General features: G+C 45.1%; 1 protein-coding gene across 1 annotated transcript in view; it reads right to left on the bottom strand.

Annotated features, from left to right (window-relative positions):
• Positions 1 to 26,015, bottom strand: part of MYO18B (myosin XVIIIB) — a 269,290-nt gene that overhangs the window by 123,963 nt on the left and 119,312 nt on the right. The window contains exons 25-30 of the mRNA XM_030816000.1: positions 13,910 to 14,029; positions 13,381 to 13,489; positions 9,445 to 9,569; positions 6,273 to 6,427; positions 1,943 to 2,066; positions 844 to 1,044 (exon numbers count right to left, since the gene is read on the bottom strand). Coding sequence (XP_030671860.1) covers positions 844 to 1,044; positions 1,943 to 2,066; positions 6,273 to 6,427; positions 9,445 to 9,569; positions 13,381 to 13,489; positions 13,910 to 14,029 — 834 coding nt within the window. The remainder of the gene's footprint in view (positions 1 to 843; positions 1,045 to 1,942; positions 2,067 to 6,272; positions 6,428 to 9,444; positions 9,570 to 13,380; positions 13,490 to 13,909; positions 14,030 to 26,015) is intronic.

Raw genomic sequence — 26,015 nt, 5'->3', positions numbered from 1 at the left:
TAAGCAAGCAGACAAATAAAACATTCATCTGGTACTTTGCAGATGGTGCTGGTATAAGAGTATTCGATATTTTTGTCTTATTCTCTTTGTTATTTTATTTTTCCCAAAGAGTAGCACTTCAATCTGCCTCAAAGCTGTGCACAATGCCATAGCAGGCATTCAAGGCAGTGCGGGGTCCGATGACATAGGTTCCAAATCCCACCCCTGATACTTTCTCCATGTCTCTGAGTCTCAACTTCCACACCTGTAGAGTGGGGATAATACTAAGATCTCCCTACATAAGGTTCTTCTGGAGATTCATGAGACGTGTGGGGAGAGCTTAGGGCTGAGGTTAGTACACAGACAGTACTCAATGAATGTTAGATATTTCGTCAACAGCTATTTATTGAGCGTCAGCTATGTACCTGGCCTCATTCTAGGCTCTCGGATTGCACTAAGAAGCAAGACAAACAGAAAAACAATCGGACTTCATGAAGCTTATATGTTAATGAGAGAGAAAGGCATAAAGCAAACTTTTAAACAATACTATCTAATATGATGGCAGGTACCACAAAGAAAAGCAACCCAGCTAAGGAGATGGGAAATGAATGCAACATAGTGGGAGCTATTTGCAAGGTGATTAAGGCAGGCTTCTCTGAGAAGGCGACACTGAACCTTGCAGGAGAGAGCTGGATCAGGAAGGATCTGAATGTCAGACCTAGGAGCCTGAAGTTTCCCTGGGATAACAGGGAGCCATTGAAGGATGAGGAGCAGCCAAGTGAGGCACCCACGTTGTATTTTAATAACATCACTCTGCATTGGAGACATGGGACAGGGTGTTGCCCTGAGACAGGGCTTTCCTACCTGCTCTAGCTGCTTGATGGTGTTTTCCTGCTGGCTCTGGATTTTCTGTTGCTCAAGGGCACTGGATTCCAACTTCCAGAGCCTCTCCTTCAAGCCAGCAACGCAATTTTCCCCCAGAGAGGGTGACCCCAGCAGCTCCCGTTTATGGTCCTGTAGCATCTCCACCTGCTGCTTCAGCTGTGAGGCTTCCTGCTCCTTTTGCTACAGAGACAAAGAGGACAGAGATCCGGAGTCACATGAGTATGCCTCCCTCCTCCCCCAAGGATACCTCTACAATCAACTGGGGCTGGAGTGGCGCTTTCCACTTTCCAATGCCTGCCATTTCCACCTGGACCCCACCGTCCCTCACAGCGCCCCCTGTGGGACACCAGCAAGGGCTGCTCTCGGTACAGCTCATACAGGCATGGAGTTGGGGGTGGGAGGTGGGATTGGACTAAATTGTCCCTAGAGTTCGATCTCAGAGCACCTACAGAAAGGGTTCACCCCATTTGTAAGGGAAGTGGAGGCACATAGCTAAAGCTTCCCTGTGTGCCGTCTGAGGCTGGGATTCAGATGTTGGAGCAGGGAGGCAAAGTGCTCAGAAATAACTCTTCCATGTTACAAAGTCAGCTCCAGGATCACATAACTTTGGGCTAGATCATGAAGGAGTTGAATGCCAGGCTAAAGCACTCAGAGGTTCTCCTGTGAGTAGCAGAGAACCACAAAACGATGAGGAGCAGCTGAGCGAGGCACCCGCGTTGTATTTTAGTAAAATCTCTCTGCATTGGAGCCTGCAAGGACCAGGGCATTGCTCCTGGACAAGGTTATAGCTAACTCATTCTCTGCTGAGCCTGTCATACCTCCCAGGTAAGCACCTCGGAACCTGTGCAGGTAACTGAAGCAAGATCAAGACATCAATCTTGCTCAAACAAAGTCTGATCATCAATTTGCCAGCCACTGTTTGCTATTTTATTAAGACACACTGGGACCCAGCTGCTTGACAGACAAGGATACCCTTGTGAAGTTTTCTCTCTGTCACCATTTGCAGCAGGTGCACAGTGGAGTTTCCTGAGATTTAGCCACCAAGAGCCAAGATAGCTCTGTGCCCCCCATCCCTTACCTTCAACTGCTGCTGAAGCTGGCCTAGCTCCCACCGGACACTGGTGTTCTCCTGGGTCACTTTCTCACGGAGACCCTTCTCAAACACAGACTCACCTAGGGCCTGGGCCAGCTGCAGGTCAAACCTGTGCAAAGCAGAGCGCATGTCAGGGCCCCGTAGGCGGGTGGGCAGGGGAGTGACTGAGGCAGGGGCAGGGAGGGGCTGCAGGGCCCCATAGGCAGGTGGGCAGGGGAGTGACTGAGGCAGGGGCAGGGAGGGGCTGCAGAGAGGCCACTAGTTTCCCAAGAACCATGAGAAAGACAGCAAAAGGAAGAAGAGAGAGAGAGAAAGAATGAGAAGTTGGAAGTTTTTCTCAATGCTTTTACATAAGGCTGTGGATGTAGGGTGGGAATCTGAAAAACGACAGAGCAATTTTTAGGGTTTAGATAGACTTGCCACAAAAATATTCGACACTTATTATTCTAGATTTCTCCCTCACCATAGTCATTCTGCCTGAATTTCCACTGTTAGACTGAGACTTCTGCTGCCCCCATCAGCTCCCTACTAAAATGCTAATCTAAATGCTAACCCTAGAATCTAATAAAAATATATGGACAAAAATAAAAATAGAATAAAACTATATACAGATATAGAATAAAGGATATATTTTAAAGGTGGCCAGGCATGGTGGCTCATGCCTGTAATCCCAACACTTTGAGAGGCCAAAGAAGGAGGATCACTTGGGGCCAGGAGTTAAAGACCAGCCTGGTCAACAAAGTGAGACCCCATCTCTATTTTTAAAATTTTTAAATTTAAAAAATTTAAAATTTAAAATTACCTGGGCGTCGTGGCATGCACTTGTAATCCCAGCTACTCTGGAGGCTGAAGTGGGAGGATCACTTGAGCCCAGGAGGTCAAGGCTGCAGTGAGCCATGATTGTGCCACTGCACTCCAGCCTGGGTGACAGAGCAAGACCTTGTCTCAAAAAAAAAAACAACCCAAAAACCTGATCTATCTGGTGTCTGGTCTGCCAGCATATGTCAAGGCCCCTTAAATCTACCAGGCCCCATTTGACATCCAATATTTCCTGACCAATGAACAAACAAACGGATGTAAGTAGATTGAGGATATTCTACATTTCATATTTTAACATATTGTCTGGCTGATACTCTCATATGCCATACTAAAGCATGCTGATTATTGATAAAATGATGGACATTTATACATTCTTGTCCTCATTTGTTTCTCAAGCAGAAAACACAAAGACTAGTCCTACTGAAAGTCATCCAGGGAATTAATGCCTTGTTAGGGGCCCCCCTGCCCTTCTGTGATGACCACTGGGTGAGAAGCCCTTCCTGGATGTTATGCCACTCTGTTCAGTTGTCTCAGCCTCCTCGCAGTATCACAGGTGAGGAAACCGATACAGAAGCCTTTGCCAAGCCTCAGTAAGGTGTGACTTTGAGTCACTTGCCCTTGGCCCAAACAGGAAGTCCTGTTGTTCCAGAGATCTTGATATGGCAGAAGTGGGCATGGGGTTTGGCCTTTGGTGACAAGAAAGTCTCCCTTGTTATAAGATTATCCAATGTTCCTTAATACTAGACTATCATTCAAAGTCTCAGACTCCTGAGAGACCCAATCATAAGGGAGCCCTCCTGTTGGAACAGCTCAGGAGCTTTCTGATTGGCTGTTGGTAACATCATTCAAGGGGCACTATTTGCTGCCTCTGAATGGAAGCATTGTGATGAGGGTGATGATCCAGCAGTCCCAATGTGCCAAGTCCTGGGCTGGGATCCATGTCGTCCTTACAACAATTCAGCAAGAAATGTGTTATTCGATCCATTCACTGAGGAGGAAACTGAAATCACTCAGAGAGGAGGAGTGATTCAGCCCCAAATTCCAAAGTGGTGGAAGTGGACTTGGGCTCAGCTTTCCTAGTGTCTTAGCTAGTCCCCCATCTACCTGTCCATTCCTGGGACAGGTAAGGTAAGACAGTGGGGGCCAGACAGTAACCGATGGTGCAGAGAAGTCCTTGACTTAACAGGCTACTTGATGCCAAACAATAGCTACTACAAACACCAACTCCTAGCAAACAGCCCACACTGACCAGCCAATCGCCTGAGGCCAGACAGATTTTGCACACAACCTTCAATCTGCTAAGAAAGAGCCTTGGGTCCAGCCTCCCTTGAGTGTGGGAATCAGTGAGTCTAGCACAGACTTACCTGGAATTTCATCAGCCCTAAGAACCAAGATTTGTGAGCCATAGGGTAATCATGCCACACACAATCCAACCAAAATGAAACCATCCCAGGCCACTCTGAACTTAGAAGCCAAAGTGGGAAACAGAGAACTCTACCAATGTGGAGGCATCACTCTGTCCTGGGCCCAGCAAACTCAGGAGGCAGATGCATCTACATTTCGATTAAGCATTGAGAGATACAAGGAAGTATTAATGACTTGTAAATTTTCCCTTCACCATAGTCATTCTGCCTGAACTTCCACAGTTAGATTGAGACATAAAATGCTAATCTACCTGGAAAGGTAATGCCTGCTATCTGCAATTGGCATCAAAACATAAATTAGCTTCTGCCAAGAGATGGTAACAGAGCGGAGGGCATCACAAGAAAGCTAAGTTTTGAGAGGAGGGCATGCAAATATGAAGAAATAGGAACTTTCCTTGGGGGGTATCCTGGGGAGATTCATAAGTCCCTGGAATGAGGGATTCTGTCCAAAGGGAAAAGGAAAGACCAGACAGATGGAATTTTCTGGCTGCACAAACTCCAGAGGCTGGCCCCTTACTCATCAGAGTTGAAACCCTCAGTTAGTCCTCTCAGAACAGAAGTAGAACCCATTGTTGGGGGCCAAGAGGGTCACCATTGGGAGAAACCTGGGGAATGATGGAGTCCAAACCTCTTGTTTCACAGACAGGGGTGTATGTCAGAGCCATTCTTCAAGATCAGATGACCTGTTAAGTCCAAGGACTCATCTGAAACATCAGTCACTCTCTGGCTCAGAGAGGTGGTGTTATTTGCCAAGGACATACAGCAGGTGGCCAAGATGGAGCCAAGCCATTTTCCCCACTGCAGGGGTAAGGTTCAGCCAGAGCACCCATTGGGAGGTGGAAAGGGGAACAGAGTGAGATATCAATAAACAAAAAATAAACCTTTCTTATTTTGGGGATGGAGAGCATGCTAACAATCCCCCAAAGACCTTTTTCAGATGAAGAAGCCAGCTCAGGAAAGCTGAAGGATAAATAAGAGAAATAATATTTAATGCAGATCAAGTTCAAAATCTATGCCACCTCCATGGATATATAATTCTGCTTCCTACTTCTCCTACTTCTTGGAAAGGAAGCAGTTCCCACAAATTCACATCTTGGCTCACACAGGAACATTTTTCTGTATTTTATCATGGGCCTTCTAAAAGAGGCTGCTTCCCACCTATTTGCCTAGTATGACATCTCCATTAGGACTTGGCTGGCTCAAAACAGGACCCCTGTATACTTTTCCCCTCACCGAATGAGCTGGAGAACTTTAAACACAGCCAAGGTGTCCAAGCATCACAGGTTCTGAGGTTTTGCATGAAGAAGCCTACGAGAGTGCGAATCTGGGTAGAAATCCAGGCTCCACCATCGCCTCACTGTAACAGCAACCCAAAGGGAATGCAAATATGGGAACCACACTGTGCAGATTCAAGATTAGCATCTTGCTGGTACACAAGGCCCAGTCTCTGCCAGAATGGTTCACATGATCTGAGAGTCCAAGTCCTAAATGAGAAGGCCATATTTTGGCCTCCTCCTTATCCTCTAGCCCAATTTTCACCAGTGGGAAGAGGAACCAGGATCAGTCCACTTAGATGTACTGACTGCATCATTTATTCCCCAGCACAAAGGGGCGATCTTATCCCCAACCTACGGATAAGGAATCTGGCTGGGAAGGGCTGAATGACCTGCTCAAGGTCACACATCTAGAAAGAGGCACCTTCAGGACTTGAATGAGATGACTTTAATATCAATGCCTGGGCTCCTAATCACCATGCTGTCTTGACCGTCTGCAATCAACCCTTCACTCGACAAATGGGCATGTTAAGGCCCAGAAAGGCAAACAAAGTTCCCCAAGGTCACAAGGTCAATTGGCCACATAGTTGAGGCTGGCTAAGAGAAAAGAATAATTTGTTGCTGGATTCTTGGGAGAACCACACAAGAATATGGTGTGAGGGGACAGGGAGGAAGATTAGAGCAAAACAAGGGAGTTGAAGTGAAGGGGTTAGAAGGAGAACCTGGATACCCCAGAAAACCCCAGCTCCAATGTAGCCCACCCTGGCAGCCCAGGTGATGGTGAGAGATGCAACTCACTTCTTCTGCTTCTTCTCCAGCTCATGGTTTCGACTTTGTTGGTTCTCTAGCAGGACGCGGGTGTCCTCAAGGTCACAGGTAAGATGGTGGCACTTCCTCTTCAGTTGGTGAGCCATCTTCTTGGCCCCGTCATAAGCACTTTGCAGCTCCCCGAGCTGTAAGAGTAATAGAATGAATTACCCGGCTCTGTGGGCATGGAACAAGCTTTTTACTTTGTATTTCAAGGAGTTGCTATTTCCAAGGTGTATAATGAGAAAACAGCAGATGCTAGAATGGGGAGACCCTGTCTTGACTACCTTCCTCCTGGGTCACCTCCAGGAAGCTACTTTTCCGAGCCTCAGTTTGCTCAGAGGTAAAGTGGGGATAATTCCATCAATCTCTTAAGGTTGGTTTTACTTTTGCTCAATAAACCTCCAGCCAATGCACCCACAGACTTTACCTACCCTGCCTCAACTTGATGACCCCCTGAGCCACCAGATAACTCATATCCCCACCAGCCGACATATCAGAAAGGATATGTGAGGATTAGCCATAGAGCAGCGAAAATGACACACCTAGAAAATCTGACCCGGAATCCCAAGTGACAAGCCTTAAAGGTTAAAGCAGCAAATGGCACTTTGCATGGACTGAATTAATACCGGAATGCACACGGCCTTAAACAAACAAAAGTCAAGACTCTTGCATCTTCCTCCAGGAAACACTCTCCTAAATGTCCTAGTTTAGATCTGGGAAAGAGCACGCAACTCAGCACACTGGCTCTGAAGAAATGGCCTCATTAAAGAATTGCTTTAAATAAGCAAAACTCTGAGTTAATGAAGCCTGTAATTCTAAATTCAGTATTGGAAGGCAAATGGGATGTTTTCTTATATTCTGCTGCTCAGAAAAGGTTGCAGTTTTATTACTTTTTAATGTAGCATAAATATCCCCCTTCCTTAGGGAAACTGACTCAACTTCATAATTTGTTATTAAAGAACTGGGCTGCTTTCCTGCAGTTGTCCATCTGTGTTTACCTATGGTTCAAGATGTCTCTTGAGGACCACGATGCAATGTTCACCTTGAAAGCGACCACTAAAACCATCACCACCAGCATAGAGGATATCAAGAGTCACTTCCATTGTTTATCAAATCCCATGTGATCTCACCCAGGCCCACCTCTGCAAGGCAATCACATGATACTTTTCGCTCACGTTGAGAATAGAATAGAGACACAAATATAACCTCCACCCTATGGCTCTTATATCAAATGGGAGAGATTATGAAGTGAGTAGGTAATTACAATACAGCATGATGAGGCCTATGTTTTGGGAGACAACTCAGGGACTCCCAACCCAATCTGCGTCAGCAAAGACTTTCTGGAGAGAGTGACATTTAAGCTAAGATCTTAAGAACAGTTGGAGATATCTAGGCAGGAGAGAAAAAGAAAGACTGCTCGGGGAAGAAGAAATAGCATATGCAAAGTCCCAGAGGTGAGAAAGAATCAGGCATTTTTGGAAGGAGAAAAAAAAACTGAGTGTGGCTGGAATCAGTGGTGTGCTGGAGTCGGCTGGTACTGACTTGAAAGGGATGCACAGAATTAGCTCTGTGCATCCCTTTCAAATTCCATGTTAGTGACATCATAATGGTAGTTTGAAATTGGCCATGGTGGGAGTATTTACACCAGGGAAATTGGCAAGTGCTACAAATCAGGGCTTTTTCTTTTTTTCCGGAGAGCCATTTACTAGCACACCATTTGTTAGAGTGTGAACTGGTTAGAATGTAGACCAGGGATAGTTGGAGGCCACAGAAGACAAGCAGAGAGACCAAACTATCTGTACATTCATCTAGAAAGGCTAGATAAGATTATATTATATATAGATAAGACTGCATTAGATTTGTAATGTCACCTTCAAGAAAGAAGGAAATTTCAGGGTATCAGAAATGCAGAGGACACAAAGCCCTAACAATAATGGTGCATACTAATATTATGGTGGCCAGGATGAGGGGGAAGAGGAGTTGATAGATCCAGAAGTGCCCTTTAGGATTAAGGTTTGTGTTTCAATGCCCAGACAGAGACAGGAGACAAGGCTCTGGGCTCATGGAAGGTGAAGAATTGGAATGAAGACCGTTGCATTGACAAACCCCTCAAAGAACTCCATGCACCTCAGTAAGAAGAGAAAATAAAAGCTCCACCCGCTGGCCTGGAAGGTGGTAAGAAAGCTTGCTTTCACCCTGGATCTAGGTGAGGGAAGAAGTACTCTCAAAAGAATTTTAAACCCCAGGTCTAAGCTTCATGTGGGTTTAGAGATCCAATTGACAATTTTTACATGCTGCGAAAAATCTGAGACCAAGAATTTAGCATTACCCCAGGGACTGCTGCCAAAGAAAGTGAAAAAGGGTTTCTTCTAGCAGAACACACCCACGACCCTGTTATCAAAGGGCTCCCATCAAAATCAATAGAATGTTAAAAAAAATTAAATCTCCTGCTGAAGATCAACTCACAATAAAAAATAGCTAAATACACACACAAAAATTCACTGGGAGAGAAAAAAAAATCCACAATGCAGAACACCTGGGACTACTGGGGGAGGAGCAGAGAAACCTGTTGAAGATGAGCTCAAAAACAAAATTTACAAAACACGCAAGGAAAAAAATCCACCATGAGAGTCAGCATACTTTATGATCATAGAACAATCTGAAAGAGACTCTGAAACATTCCTTGGCTGAGGTGTGGCAGGTGGTTGAGAGGAGAGGCCAGAGGCAAGGAGGACAGCTAGGAGGCTGTTGCTTTGGTCTGGATGAGAGATGGAGGTAGCAAATTAGAATAGAGGCAATGGGGAAATGTGACAGTTTTGAGACCACTGATAATTACGTAATACATAAGAAACATGAGTTAAAGTGACTTCCACAGGGTTCACATAGAAATGGAACTGGAACTCAGATATCCTGAGTTAATGTCCATGTTCTTTACACCACAGAGCAGTCTCTGGATAGAAGATCTACATGTACAGACAATATTTTTCATGTCTCGCAGTGACCAGCATTTGTAATAACAGTGGAGATGGAAAAACCTGAAGGGGCTTGTGTCCTCTTCCTCCCTCCCCAGGCTCCGCCAATACCTCGATCACCCACAGTGGAGGTGAGAGCCTGCCCACTCTCTAACACTTCTGTGGCCCATACTATCTCCACATCTTACCTTTTGCTCCAGCTCTTTCCTGGCTGTCAGCTCTGAGTCCAGCCTCTCCTCACATTGCTGCAGACGCTTTCTGAGGAACTCATTCTCCATCTGAGCACAGTCGAAGCGCATTTGCCACTCGTCTGCTGTTTAACAGAGTCAGGGAGACCAGGATAAGAGGCCAAATGAGTGTAAGGCAAGAGTGAGAGTGGCTCTCCTCCACTTTCTTGGCTCTTGGCATGCAATTTCACAATATTCACGGAGCCCCTGAACTTCAACCTTGGACCAAGAAACTATGCTTTAAGTCTGAGTTTTAAATAACGCTTCCTCCAGGCAGCCTGTCCTGACCACCTCCAACTGTCTAAAGTTCTTGACTGCTCACTCTTCTAAGATTGGTTGCCTATCCTGTTTAGTTGTCTCTGTAAGTGTATTCGTATCTTCCCTTTTCCAAGGAAATTTCATAATCATTAAGGGCAAGGGAGCTGTTTCAGTCATCTGTGAGTCCTTCACACCCTCTGGAAGAGTTCCCTACAAGCAGATTCCCATACGTGTTGATACAAGCTCATGGATTGCTTAATGAACCTAATACAATAATCAAGTAAAAAGAGTCATCCTACTGGCCAACTTTATTGGGTTGTACAGAGTATATAATCATTGGCTGTCGGTGGAATTAACAAATAAGTAAATTAGCAATAATTCAAGACTCTACTAAACTGGTCAGAAGATGTCTCCCCAAGATAAGATGGATACCAAATCCCTTGATTCGATAAACATCTCAAAAAAATTATTGGCTGGTTTGATTAAAACTGTTTGACTGATTAGAATGGATTATTTTAGGCTAAGATGCCTTATCTTTTGACTATCTGAATAACAGAATAATGCCCATTAAGTTAATGAAGCTGTGGAAAACATTCTGCGGAGTGGACGACCAAAGACAGAGACCACCCACTTATTCATCTATCATCCATCCATCCATCCTTCCATCCATCCATTCACACACTCATTGAGCACACTACTTTGTACAAGATGCAAGGGATAATGAAATGAATAAGAAGCCATATCCACCCACCTTCCAGAATAATCAAGCAAGGGAAACAAGTAAAAAGACAGCTGAAACCTTGTATGATCAGGGCTTTCATAAAGAAGCTTACAGAAATCCAGAAGATAACTCAAATTAATAAGACAACAAACTCGTTTTGTTCACCACTGTGTTCCCGGAATATACTATAATGCCTAGCATACAGTAAATACTCGATAACTTCCACTGGAAAGGTGGATAGTTGAATGGATAGGATGTTTGACTAGATGATAGAGTGGAGGATTAATGGATAAACAGTTGGGCAAGTGGAAAAATGGATGGATGGATGGATGTTAGTGTAGACAGAGAAGTAGGTGCATGGATGGATGAATGCATGGATTGATAGATAAATAAATGGTAGGGTATATGGACAGGTGGGTGAGTAGATGGGCAGAGGGATAAATGGATGGATGGGTAGATGGGTGGATGGGTGGGTGGATGGGTGGATGGGTGGATGGGTGGATGGGTGGATGGATGGATGGATGGATGGATGGATGGATGGATGGATGGATGGATAGAGAGGTGGATGGTAGATTAAGTTCTTGAAAGAGGTGACCTCAATAGAGATTTCCACATCACTAACCAAATGAAGGATGATATAATAATAAAGAGTTAAAGCTGGTTCAAGCTTCCACCAAGGTAAAAACATCATGATGGGAAAAGCACACTATCTCTCCACCAGGAAAAGCCTCACAATTACAAGCAGCATAGCCTGCAAAAGTAAGAAGGAGCAGGAGAAAGCCTTTCTGCAGCTTCCCATGTACTCTGTGCTATGTTGTGCTGTAGAGCAAGTGGCATGAGTGGGCAACACGAACAAGAAGGGAAACTGTTCTCCTTCAAGGCTCATCTCTACCTCCAACCTCCCTTCCCATGAGTGCCACCATTAATCAACATGTTTTCCTGAGTTTACCTGATCTCCCCATTTATATTGTGAATATCTTGAGAGCAGGGCCCAATTAAAATTCCTCTGTAACCCCCACAGTGTCCAGCTCAGTGCTGAGTGCTTATCACAAAAGGTTCTCTTTAAATATTTAGCCATGCATAAAGGAAAACATATTTTTTAAATAATTCATACTCCATCTTGAACCATAGAAGTGGTTGCGGTACCACTGCGATGATATGATTAAAATGTTTTACTGCTTCTTTCAAATTTCCTATATTTTAGACATTTTCTATAATGAGTATGTATTACTTTCATAATGAAAAACAAAATATTTGTGGGTTGGCTTCTTGGAATGAGCATCCATAGCTGAGAGCCTATATAGCATTGTGACTAATGTGCTCATGAGCTAAGCACATGGCCCCCTCTCATTAACACCCCAATCTTAACAGAGGAAAACAAACTGGGAAGCATTATTTAGACATGAATCTCACGCAGATGGAACTGACACTGGCGCCCCTCTGGGGATTTTATAGAAATTACCTCCAAGGCCAGAGACTGTCCTACACTACTGATTCTATACCAACATGTTCCCCTCTCCCTGTGTGTACCCTACCTTGTTGGGTCTCGCTTATAAGAGAGCCTCAAACTCATCTGTATTAACCTCCCTGGTAAATGCCTGCCACGGGGGTAGCCAGGATAAAAAGAACAAGAATGAAACAGAAAATAAATACGCATTGTCTCTTCTCCACAGACCCCTGATCTCCATTCCCCTGACTGTCCCTGACATTTCAAGGGCACACATTCTCTGGACACACAGAGGGAATAATGCTGACATTTTATAGAAGCTGACCCACTGGATATCCTTATCACCCAACTCCATTAGGCTGGGGCGAGTAAAAGGCACGGTGACAAGTTGGCAAAGTTGTCACCATGCCATCCAATCACGAAGTCTCCAGGAAACTGTGTAAGAAGGACATCTCCAGAAACTCCTGGCACTACTAACAAATGTATAATAACCCCAGATAAAACCAAGAGTCCTCTCGCCTTCTCGCCATTCAATAACTGTCGAGTGCCTGACACAGCTTTACCCTCTGTGAAATGGGGAGAGCAGTAGTTTCTGTTCCACAGGTTGCTGTAAGGATGAACTGTGATCTCATTATTCCTCATAATAATAATGGTAAAGCAGCTATTAGCTATTCATCACTCTATGCTACACATGTGGCTAAACATTTTCTATCAATTATCCAAGACAATCTCCATTTGAAAGAGGAAGAAACTGAGGCACAGCAATTTCTTTGCCCCAAAATCCAAATCCAGAAATACAACTTCATAGGTTCCAACTTTTAACCACTAGACTACCTTCCTCAAAATTTATGTTTTCTTTTTGCTTTTATTTTTTTGCGACAGGGTCTTGCTCTGTAGCCCAGGGTGAAATGCAGCCTAGGTCTCCCAGGCTTAAGTGATCCTCCTACCTCATTCTCCCAAGTAGCTGGGACTTCAGCTGCATGCCACCACATCTGGCTAATTTTTAAAATTTTTTGTAGAAATGGGGTCTCACTATGTTGCCCAGGCTGGTCTTGAACTCCTGAGCTCATGCATTCCTCCCACTTCAGCTTCCCAAAGTGCTAGGATCACAGGTGTGAGCCACCACGCCAGGCCTCTCAAAATTTATTTTTAAAATATTCACATAAACATAAAAGTACATTGCCCACAAAGCCACTATTTAAAAATCATTCTTTGCATTAAAACTAAACAGCACATATCACACAGATAATTTGTTACCTGGGGTATTGTTGGATTATCTGATTAATATCTGCTTATTCCATTAGACTGTAAGCTCCAAGAGAATAACGCTGTGCCTGTTTGCTCTGCCAAAGTCGCAGCCCCTCATGCAATATCTAGCACCTAAAAAGTGCTTTATCTATGAGTGATTGAATAAATGGAAAAGACAACTTTGTCCATCAGCTTCCAGCCCCAAGGGTCCCAGATTGCTCACCTCCTCCAGTGGGATTCCTTTCCAAGTCATTCAACTGAATTTTCTGCTGGGCCTCTTCCAACTGTTTATTCACGTCTCCCAATTTTTTCTGGACTTGTTCATGCTTGCTCTAGAAGAAAGGTCTCAAGGTCCAAACTAGAGCTGGACAGAAGACCTGGGCTGGTCATCTTACCCATGGTGCTTCCAAGGCTTGGACTGGCCACCCTCTGCATAGCCCTGAGCCATGCAGAATCCAGGACCATGGGCTAGCCACCTGCAGCGTATTTCTCACCCAAATCACCTCCAAAGCCAGACTGTCCACCTTCTGCACAATCCTCCATTTGCCTCTCTAGCCAGGGACTATCCACCCGTAACACCCCCAAGGCCAAGCCTTAGGAGACCTAAGTGTCCCCCAGGACCTTCAGCCCAGCAGTCAGTCAACTGTGCATCTTGCTTAAGCTTACTGATCCCCAACAAGAGGGTCGGGGGGTGGACCCAACCATTTTTGGCCACCATGTTCTGCCACCCCCGGCCACCCCTGACCACTCACCTTGAGCTCCTGGACCTCCCGGAAGGCCTGTAGCCGCTCTGCCCGCTCACTCTCCAGCACCTGGCAGGCCACATCACCTTTGAAGCGCTCATCGGCAAGCTCAGTGGTCAAGTCAGCAATCTGGGATGGGGCATGGGGTGATCAAGGAAGGGTCACTCAACAGAGCCACCAACCCTTCTCTCCCCACGCACAGGACCGCCTTTGGACAAATCGCTAGCTATCATGGGAAAGCAACGCTTGAGCATAATCAACTCGTTAAGAGGATGGACTTCAGAATTTCATTGGTCTTGCTGTGGTAGAACTCTTGGCTCAACACTCACTAGCTGTGTGATTTTACACCAAACAGGATGCCTTGCTGGTTCTCAGTTTTCTCAGCTTTAAAGGGGGGAAAAACAACACATATCGTTATTTTGAGGATTCAGAGAGATAATCCATTGAAAGCTTAGCACGGTGCCTGGCACATAGTAAGTGCTCAGTTTTAAAAATGGCCATTTTAGTGAAATCTCTTCGTAACCAGCTTTTAGCAAATCATCTCCCTGGATGTACCAACACTGTCCCTCAGTAAGACACACTGATGGATGCCCACTGCACCAGAATGCTCTCTACCAGACCACCTCTCTACAATTCCCCATGGCCCATCTGCCTCTAGCAGGTGACAGGCACACACATCCAGTATCAGTGTGTGTGCTCCCAAACTGTTTTTGTCTATTGCATTTTTATCGTAGCTATCTATTCAGTTAGCTACTACATAAACTTATAAAATATGGCTGGACAGAGTTTCCATGAAAACTAGGTTGAATGCCTTGGAAGGAATTAATAAAGGTAAGCTGCTTTTTAAAACGCTGCCAAATAGGTGTTGTTGCAACAACTAAAAAGAAACTCGAAGTAAAAAATTAGGTTTTTGTATTCAAATTACTTTGCCATTTGCTCTGTTTTAAAGAAGCCAAAATTGGAAATCATAAGGTTGTATATTACGAGTGTGGCTTAAGAAAGAAAGAAATGGATGGGTCCTGCCTCAGAAATGCAGTGATTTAAATTACACATGTAATTAATTTTAAAATAGGAATTTTTAAATGAATTCCCACCTGCACTGAATTTTTTTTTTTTTCTGATTAACTGACCAGCCACCGATGCCAAATGAGCAGGGCTTCTGTGGCATTATCATTCCAAAATGAAGCATTCAGGGCTTGAGGACATGGCAGAGTACGTAAGGGGAGAAATATATTAGCGGAGTGTTTGTGGCTAAGAGGCAGAGAAACAACCCTATGTAGGAGAAGGGCAGCTTATAAAACTGAGGCTACCTCTTATGGGAGGCAGCAGAATTGTAAAAAAAGAAAAAGGTAGGGTGCAAGGTTCCAGTCCAGACTCAACAACTAACACCTTGGACAATCCCTCCTGCTCTGGAGCCTTGGTCACCTGAGCTGTAAAATGCACTGAATTGGGTACAGTTACATGTCCTCCTGCTGTAAATTTTGCATGTGAAGATGTTAGAATGCTTCACTCTTTCATCGGACCCTCTGCATCATGACTGTTATTTAGGGGCAACTCTGCATTATTTTTACTGAGAAGGTAAATGGTTCTTACAATGAGCAATGTAGCTGCCCTTCCCAAGCTAGCCTCTCTCGGTACTGTCATCTTAGGCAGGCTCAAAATTTATTCAGCTGTCCCATGAAGAAAGAAGACACAGATCTATGTTCTGACATAAAAAAATATATATCCCCAAGATATATTGCCAAAAGGAAATAAAAGGCAAATTTCCAGAATAGAATGTTTGGTGTAATCCCATTTTTGTTTGCACAGAACAAAGCACTCCCAAACTGTTGAGATTTTTTTTTTTTTTTTCCTGGAAGGATGGGCTCACAGGGAACTCCAATTTTCTTGTGATGCATTTCTGTACTGTTGATTTTTTTAACTGATTTTGTAATCAGAAAACAAAACAAAGTATCTTTCAAAAAGAGTGAAAAAAATACAAAATCTGACGCTGCTCTGTGCATTCCATGCTCCCCATCTGTTTCACTTCTCCAGCCCATCTGCTTCCTACCCTGTTGACCACATCACCAACTGCTGAGACCACATTTCGATAGACACAGAGGAGAAAGAAGGCTTGGGGAAAGCATTGCAAAGTCACATCACATGTAAAAGGCAGAACTGAGATTTGAACTCAGACCAGTCAGGCCCAAGTCAGGACCTCCAGTTAATTAATGAGGGACTCTCCTAGGGTGCTCTCGGTTGCCTCCAGCATGGAGCTTTCTCTTGCTGTTCCTTACACCGTGCACTGGGGAAGTACTTACGTGGCAATGACCTCAGATGGTTGTTAAAATGCAAATTCTAGGGCAGAGCATGATAGCTCATGTTTGTAATCCCAGTGCTTTGAGAGGCTGAGGTAGGAGGATCACTTGAGGCCAGGAGTTCAAGACCAGCGTGGGCAACATAACAAGACCCTGGCTTTAAAAAGTTTTTAAAAATAAACCAGCCGAGATGGTGCGTGCCTATAGTCCCAGCTGCTGTGGAAGCTGAGGCAGGAGGATCACTTGATCCCAGGGGTTCTAGACTGCACTAGCTATGATCACACCACTGCACTCTAGCCTGGGTGACGGAGTGAGACCCTGACTCATAAAAAAGTAAAAGAAAATGCAAATTATAGGACTCTCAGACCCCCCAAACCAGGATCTCTAAGCATAATTCAGGAATCTACATTTCAACCTGCCCCAGGGTGATTTTTATGCAGAACAAAATTTAAGAATTACTGCCACAGAAACTGCCAGGGTCTCCTCCTAATTTTGGCCTCACACTTGGATTTGAAGAGGTTAGATTTGCTTAAGGCTGTGCAAAATCATTCTTGCTGCAAGAGTGCTGATTTGCACTGGCCACACGATACGGGGAGGTGCAAGCCAGGAATGCCCCAGGTCACACCTCTAACCACCATCCTTGAAATTAGCATTAATTCCAAGCACCAGGATTGTGTTCTCTCCACCTTAGCCAATTAGTGTGAGATTTAATTTATGCTAATCGGCCTGAGCAAGGGGAGCACACAATTAATTTGATGCATTAATTTTGAGTTTCACAGAACCCGAAGTCTGGAGCCCAAAGGACAATTAGTCTTTTCAAATTGGGGAAAATGACACGTTTTTCTCAGAGACAAGTGGCCCCTGACCTACCCCTGTCCCCACAAATCCCTATCCCTTCCCACACCATGGGGCACAGGGGCTTTGGATGGAGCATGGAGCAGGCACCATGCGCAGAGCTGTCAGGCAATTGCAAATTGAAAACCAATTGAATGAAGGGGGAAGTCTGGTTTGCAAACCCAGAAAAGTCCTTGCAGATTACTCAAAAACCAATTAACTAGAAATTATCTTTAAAGCCGGGCGCGGTGGCTCACGCTTGTAATCCCAGCACTTTGGGAGGCCAAGGCGGGCAGATCACGAGGTCAGGAGATCGAGACCACGGTGAAACCCCGTCTCTACTAAAAATACAAAAAAATCAGCCGGGCGTGGTGGCGGGCACCTATAGTCCCAGCTACTCCGGAGGCTGAGGCAGGAGAATGGCGTGAACCCAGGAGGCGGAGCTTTCAGTGAGCCGAGATTGTACCACTGCACTCCAGCCTGGGCGACAGAGCGAGACTCCGTCTCAAAAAAAAAAAAAAAAGAAAAAGAAAACCTCTCCGGATCTACCACTTGGCCGAATCAACAGAAATATTCTTTCTATTGAGGGACAACTACTCCAAGGGCCTGCCAGAGAGAAGGGGACAGGAATTAATAAATTTGTTGTATATTTTGTATGGAGTGGAACAGAAAAAAAATATCCTGTACACTGGCCCCATTTGCAGCTTGGGCAAGCAGTGAGTAACTGGGATTTCATGGATGTTAAATGCTGGACACACCTGGGGTCCTTGGGACCGTCACTGTTGCTTGTTCTTCATGGATCCAACAAGCACTATGTGAGCACTTACTGTGTGCCAGGTCCTGTTCTGAAGGACCCCACTGGCCAGTCGGAGAGACAAACAAACCACAGGGGCACACACGGGTCTTGGCTTGATCCTGTCCTCAGCTCTTATATTCACAGACTCTCAAGCCCCAAAACCATCTGACCTGCAGACAGCAGGAAACAGCAACTTTTCACTCTCCTCCTGTACTTTGCAATTTGCACAGAAAGATCTGTTCATTGTAACCCCTTGTGTGAGAAACAGCTCACACTCTTGAAATGCTGAGGATAGGTATGCCCTAAGCACCTGGCATATGTCATCTGCCTTAAGCCCTTCAAATACCTTATGAGAAGGGCATTTTTATTATCCCCTTTTTACAGAACAGGAAACTGAGGAGTTGAGAGAGGCAGTGATTTGCTTAGGATCATAGCTGGTTAAGTAGCAGAGGTAACCCGGCTTGGGCTGCCTGATTCCCAGCACCTGGCTCACAACAATCCCACTATTTGCTGTCCCACATCTACCATCTGACCCTTTCTTTGACCTCCCTCACCCCTCTGGCATCTGGAGGTTAGTAAAGCAATTATCCACTAGAACAAACCAGGCAGCCATAGCCCAGAGAGCTGAGATTAAGTAGCCAGTGGGTACAGATCAAAGACCAAGTAAGATCTGGACCTCAACCACCCTTGCTGGACACTTTGGCCAAAGAAAGCCTAGCTGGATGCCCAGTGAAGGGAAGCCCCCACTCCCATCCCCTTCAACCTGAGTGAAGAAAAGACAAAATGAGGCAGTAGATGCAGGGCCAGCCCAACTGCAGCACCAGCTGGCTCATGGGATGTTCGTCAAGGAGATTAAGCCATGGCTTCAGTCTCATGGTACTGCCCCCAGAGTTGCCTCAGTCATCAGGGGAAATTCAGAACAAATCTGCAGCTTAGTGGTAGGCTCCCGGGTTCCCCAGAGATGCCTGTTGGGCACCAGTTCCAGCCCTCTGCTGTGCATCCCAGCTGGGTTCACCACTCGCTACTAAGTAATAGTAGCATATAATATAACCATAATAATAACCATTACCACCACAGATAGTGCTTACCACATGCACAGGTTCACCCACAGAATGTTCACAATGCTGAGAAGAGGGTACTGATGTTGTCTCCAGGTGGCAGATGGGGAAACTGAGGCACCAAGGTGCAAACACTCACCGAAGGACACCAGCCAGGCGGTGGCTGCTTAACCACTCTGCCAAACTGACTCTTGAGGACTCAATGAATATGGGTTGACTGAACTACTAAGTGCGTGACAGCAATTCATACATGGGAAGGCTCTTTAGGCTCTGGATGTCAGTGGGAATGGGTCAACCTTGTAAGAATGCCAGGAGAAAGGTTACGCCTCTGAGCTGGGCATATGAGGGTGACACACCACCCATTGGCCTTGGGGGTCCCTCTAGAAAGAAGGGACAGTTATGGCCTTTCGGGGGCTTTAGAAGGGGGCTTCAAGGGCCACTAGGGCCCCCCAAGTGTTTCAGCACAAAGAGGAAATAATCCTAAGATCATGACACCCACATACCCCTTTTTGAAAATGTCCTTTGGTCCTGCCCTCCCCTTCAGGATGAAGTCCAAACCTCGAACGTGATTTTCCTGACCCTCTGCGATCCAGTCCGGCTTCATGCCTCATCTCTAACCCCCCACCCCCCGCAAACACACACACACACACACACACACACACACACACACACACCCATACAAGACACTCCAACCACCAGAATTGCACCTGCCAGACCAGGTTCTGCTCTCTGCCTCTGCTCTTGCTGTGCCCTGTACCTGGAATGTCCCCTCACCTTGTCACCTGGCCAGCTCCTGCTTATCCTTCAGGAGTTCTCTCCTGTGAAGCCCTCCCTAACCCCATTTCCCACCTGAGTAGATGCTTCTCCTCTATCACAGTCTGTTCAGAGTTGACCAGCCCTGGGTTCAAATCATGGTTCTGCCATTCACCAGCTGTGTGATGTAGAACAAATCACTTCAGCTCTCTGGGCTTCCCTTGCCTCATCTATAAGATGGGGATACTAACTAACCTTCCTCACAGTTTGAGTTACAGGTAAAATTAGATAATGCAGGTAAATGCTCACAATGCTGAGAGGACTTATCATAGCAGCTGGCACAGAACATCACTCATTAAATGTAATTTTTCTAATTAAATTCAGTATGACTCCATTCATTCACTGAATTTGCATTGAATGCTTTGTACTAGACACAGAAGGGTATAAAACTGTCTAAGATGTGTCATTATCTTTGAGGAATTCACTCTACTGGGGGGAGGGTGAACATTTTTAAAAATATATTTATTGGTAATAGTGGTGATGTGGCTTGCTCGATAGCAGGCAGTGTTATAACTGTTTTATATGCACCCTCTCCCCACAGGCTTATCGAGATGAAGTAATGATTACCATTGCCATTTTACTGATGATGAAACAAAGGCTAGGAGACTTGAAGAATTTGCCCACAATCTTGTAGCAATAATGGTACAAAGTCAGCCATCTGGAACTCAAGCTAGCTCGACTCTCTGCCCCTCCAAACTGGACATACAAGGTTGGGTCACTGTACTCATTCCTTACCTTGTACAGTGCCCAGATTATTCATCTGTGTTACAAGGCAGTTAGAGGAGAGGTTATGGACTTGGTTTTGTATGGGCAAACTGAGGCACACAGTCAGAAAGAATACACCAGCTGTTCTTTAGCTGAGAGGTCTTAGTTACTTCCACCAGGACCATCTATGAATATGACCACCATGTCTCTTCCACTGTCCACCAGGAGACACTCCCTAGCATGTCCCAGCAGTGAAGGCTCAACAGATCCTAATAGCCTAAGACAGGTAAGAAACCAGGCTGTCTAATTCCCCCCCCCGGGAATTAGGGAGCTACCAGTCCAGTTCCTCGCAGAAGCATGATGCTGTGGCAGGACTATGGAGCGAGGAGTCAGGAGACCTCAGATGTGGTCTGGGCTCAGTCACCAGTGACCACATGACCCCATCAAGTCACTTTCCTACTGCCTGCTAGAGACAAGCTGGAAGCCACACTCATGACCCATGATCAAACTCCCTCAGCACTTTGCAAATAGACTTTCTGACCTACATACAGCTCCAGTCCCCATCGGTGGACTGTCTCCACAATTTCTTACCAAAAGCGAAACCTCTCAGGCTATTGAGGCCAGAAATCAGGAGTGCATGGGCCTGTCTTTTGCCATAAATAAGGTCTTGGCGGGAAAATCCAGAAACTATTCCAGAGGGGGGGGGAACACCCCACCTCATTATATATCCCATGTGCTCCCAAAACCTTACAGGTGCTTCCAACAAGAAGGCCAGCACTGCCTTCTTATGAAAATAAAAAAACTCCAGTTTGCATCAAGGCAGATTTTGCATGCTTGAAGAGTATTTATAGCCAGCTTCTTAGAGGCTCCTCATCTCCTCTTCTGCTCCTTCACAAATGAAGCACTTAAATCATTTTGCAATAGCGTTGTCTTTTTAATAAGCCTAGTCAAATGGAGTTTTCACTGACGAGATACAACATGTTTTAGCAATGTTTATATTATACTGTTTCTCCCCCTCCAGAGACAAAGGGGTGGCATGCAGAGGCCATGAACCGCAGCAGGGGTGTCTTCATGATGCATGGTCCTGGAAGGATGTCTGATCCCTGTCTGTTAACAGAAATTCCCTTCCAAGAAAGGAGATGCACATAGAAGAAGATATCTTCTAGCTGTCCTCTGGCCTAATGTGTCTCAAAGTGTGGTCCCAGGACAGGCACCTTTGGCATTCTAGCATGTTAGAAATACAGCCTCCCCAAGGTCACGCCAAGCCTACTGATTCAGAATCTCTAAGGCTGGAGTCTAGCAATCTGTATTCTGAGAAGTCTTACAGGGCATTCTGACACATTTGCAAGTGTGAGAACCACTGCTCTAAAGCAACCTCACCCCCCTCCCCGAATCAGAATCACCTAGGGGCTGGTGGGCTCCCCCGCCCCCCGCATACCAAGAACCTCCTCTTGGGTCAGACCCTCAGGAGGTGGACTGGGGAAGACACAGGGCTAACCGCTCCCCAGGTGACTGGAATGCTCAGTGGCTCACACCAGCACTCTGGGAGGCCAAGGCAGGAGGATCGCTTGAGCCCAGGAGTTGGAGACAAACCTGGGCAACAAAGTGAGACCCCCCATCTCTACCAAAATTGAAAAAAACAGCCAGGCACGGTGATGCATGCCTGTGGACCTGGCTACACATGGGAGGCTGAAGTAGGAGGTTCGCTTTAGCCCAGGAGGTTGAGGCTGCAGTGAGCTGTGTTCACTCTACTGCATTCCAGCCTGGGCAAAAGAGTGAGATTCTGTCTCAAAAAATAAAAATTAAAATTAATTAACTAATTAAAAGAGAGTAATGACCTCATGAATATAAGGCACAATATTTGGGTGGTAGTTGCACTAAAAGCCCAGACTTCATCACTATGCAATACATCCATGTGAAAAAAACTGCCATTGTACCCTCTAAAACTATTTTAAAAAATTTTTAACGTAAAAGTGACCAACATAAACCAGTAGTAGCACTGGAAGTTGGGGAAGATGAAGTGGGAAGGGAGAGAAAGATCTGAGGAAGATAAAGTCATCATAATACTCAGTCATCAAATATGCTTCCTGGATAAAGCACCGCTTTGATTTCAGTTGATTCATTTTTGATAGAACTGACATCACGCTCTTGGATTGCAGTTCAGGATGAAGCTACCAAAGGTGCTCCTACTCAATCCCTTCTCAAATACTGAGGGAATATTGCTGAAGTCATACTTTGCTAAATCCCTTAGTGCCCCTTTTATGAGAATCCATGGAATAAATTTCCCTAACACCTCAATACTCAGAAAAGTTACTCTTATCTCATGCAACAGGTGTTTCTCTTTTTTTTCAATCTACATGCAATATGCTAGGAAGCTCAGTGTTGGATTTTTCAGCCCAACTTTAATGGTTCTATTTGACTATTCTTTATCTATCCTGTGCCCGGAACTGGGACTATTTGATGAACAGGGATGAAAACAGGGATTATTGATCCCTGTTTTAGGGGCTTCAGTCTAGCTGGGACACAGATACAGGAGGTCACTAGGAAAGAGTCAATTAATCCTGTGAGGGGAAACAACAAGGCTAGTGGTAGCACAGAGTAGGGCCCTAACCCACCCTTAGAATGTTGAAGAGGGCTTCTTAGAGGAAGTGCCACCTAAAATGAGTGACAAGGGATGAAGAAGTATTAACCAGGTGAAGAGGATGAAGGGAGTGTTTCAGGCAGAGTGAACAGCACATGTGAAGGCTATGAAGTGAGAGGGCATCCAAGGCCAAAGGTGGATTTCCATTTTCTACCTCTTCTTCCGGCTTCATACACTCATCAACTCTTATTTCCCTTTGCTCTGGCTTTCTTCACTTTTAAATTTTATCTTAATTTTTCAAGGCCCCATACATCTTGTTGTAACCATGATACAAGCAAAGAGTTAAAGAGGCTGAGCAGAATATTCTGTAGGTGTTGGCATTTGTTTGCTTGGTTCGGGTTGCAGAAGCCTGAGCCCCCACCCCTCCTTCTCCGAGTGTCCTGTAAACTGCAGCTCTGGATGCTGAAGACGTTCATCTCATCCCCCCACATCTCCCCCAACAGCCGATGCATGGCAAATCCAACCTGACAGTTCGTGATTAATGACTGCCTCAAATGTCAGCTCAGTGGGAAGGAATTTCTACAGGGAAGTCCCTGATATTCCCAACCAGCCCACAGCTCTCCAATTTTTCACTTCTGCTGTTCTACTCATTGTTGCTGCCAGCAAGAGAGGTCAGACAGCTTGCTCTCACAAGACATGAATGAGACATCAGGCACGTGTGTGTCATTTCTTCTCCCCCTTACAGTCTTTTGCATAGGAGGAGCATAGGCTCAAGGTACATCTCAGCCCAGCCTTTCCTAACTCTCTGTGTGGATGTGGTCCTTCCTGCAAGGAGCAAGGCTTCTGTCTTCTCCCTGGCCAACTCCACGGTTGACACTTTAATGCGGGGAGAATGGACACAATCTTACAGGGAAGATGAAAAGAAGCAAAAAAGAGATAGCCTCCCCCCAAACTTCATTCCACATCCCCACGTGAGCCATCTCAGGCTCAACTTGGGTTATCAACATGGAAAGAAGGGTAGGTTCTGTTGGCTTAATCATAAATCCATTTACAGTTACCATTGTCCATCAAACAAGCCAAACAATATTATAAGCAAGTAATAACACCAAGTGCTCTCGGGTGTAGAAAGCTTTAAATTTTGTCCTGGACTGACAAATATTATCTCACATTGTCCCAGGACCTTGGCACCTGCCATATCTACTCTTTCTACCAGATCTGCATATAGATTACAGCAAATCATTCAGATCTAGAGTCCAACATCCCCTTCCATGGAATTCTTCCGTGACCACTTAGGCAAACAGAGCCCATGCTCAACCTCCATCACTGTCACCTCCTTCTGCTTCATATCCGTAGCACTTCATGATGTGACAAGCTTGCTTGTGGTCTGTTTCCCCCTATCGGCCTGGAGACCTTGTGTAAGGACAGGGACTTTCCCTCCTTCCTAGCTCTATCAAGGTGTCCAGTCAAATGTCTAACAACACATGGGAGATGTTCATATATATTTGTTGAGTGGGTGAAAAAATGGGTTTCATTTGGTCTTTAACAGAATCCTTGGAGGTACCCAGAGCTTCATGGACAAACAGAGCTGAGACTAGAATGAAGCATGTAAAACACTTACCTAGGGTGCAACATTTAAGGAGGTGTCAAAAAAAAAAAACTCTCAGAAATCAAGATAAATATGATTTTAATGCAATATTTTAAAAACCTCAATTAGTCAAAAAATCCACAATGAAGAAAATATCAACATTTTATATAAAGATTGGTTCACACTGTTTAAAATGTTTACTTGCCTCACCCTAATCTTGGCCTACAAATTTTGCATTTACTTAAAATTTTGATATTTTCTTCATCAGGGATTTTTTTTGCATTACTTTACAATTTTAAAATATTATTTATTTTGCTGAGTTTTTTGGTGACCCCTTACATTTTATTCCCTAGACAAGTGCCTCCCTTTCCCCAGTCCTGAAAGTCTACATAGAACAGCAGGTTTTCCTCGAAAAGCTCCTCTTTGATCTAGCCGTGGCTTGCTGACCACACGCAACATAATAGCACATGATATGATTTGGTCCTGTGTCCCTGCCCAAACCTCATATCAAATTGTAATCCCTAGTGTTGGAGGAGGGGCCTGGTGGGAGGTGACCAGATCATGGGGACAGATTTCCCCCTTGCTGCTCTAGTGATAGTGAGTGCGTTCTCACAAGACCTGGTTGTTTAAAAGTGTATACAACCTGCCCCTTCTCACTCTTCCTCCTGCTCCAGCCATGTAGGACGTGCCTGCTTCCCCTTAACAATCCACCATGATATAAGTTTCCTGAGGGCTCCCCAGCCATGCTTCCTGTAAGCCTGTGGAACCCTGAGCAAATCAAACCTCTTTTCTTTATAAATTACCCAGTTCAGGTGTTTCTTTAGAGCAGTGCAAGAATGGACTAACACAGCATATGACTTTGTCTAGAAGTCTATCTGTAATTTGCAGTCACCTTCTTGGAGCGGGAACTGTCTGGTTCATGTAGTCACCCCCAGCCCATGAAATCAACACCCAATTAAGGAGAGAAAGCATAGGGAATGCAGTCACACATTCAACCAACATAACCTTCTCCAGTCACATGACCGTACCCCAGGTAACCCCTACTCTGAATTTGATGTTATAATTCCCATAAATATAATGACGCCGTAAGTATACAAGGATATGCCCCTAATCAATCAAGGACTCTTCTGTGACTGAATTATTTTCCTTTGGCATGTTTGCGAGAGCAATACATTTTGATACATTTTCTAGTTTAAGGATCAGGAAACTTTTTGTGTAAAGATCCAGAGAGTAAATGTTTTAGCTTTCACAGGCCACATGGCAGGGCTGAGTAGTTTCAGGCTGCAACTACTCAGCCCTGCCATTGTAACATGAAAGCAGTCATAGAGTACACATAAAGGAATGAGCGTGGCTGTGTTCCAATAAAACTTTATTTACAAAAAGCAGGTGGTGCACTGAATTTGGCCAGTGAGCCACAGTTTTGCCTGTCTCTTCATTCATTTTCAC

This window comes from Nomascus leucogenys, chromosome 7b (genome assembly GCF_006542625.1).
Source record: "Nomascus leucogenys isolate Asia chromosome 7b, Asia_NLE_v1, whole genome shotgun sequence".
NCBI lineage: Eukaryota > Metazoa > Chordata > Mammalia > Primates > Hylobatidae > Nomascus > Nomascus leucogenys.
Note: the sequence above shows the minus strand (reverse complement) of the source record. Positions and strands in the feature narration are given on the sequence as shown.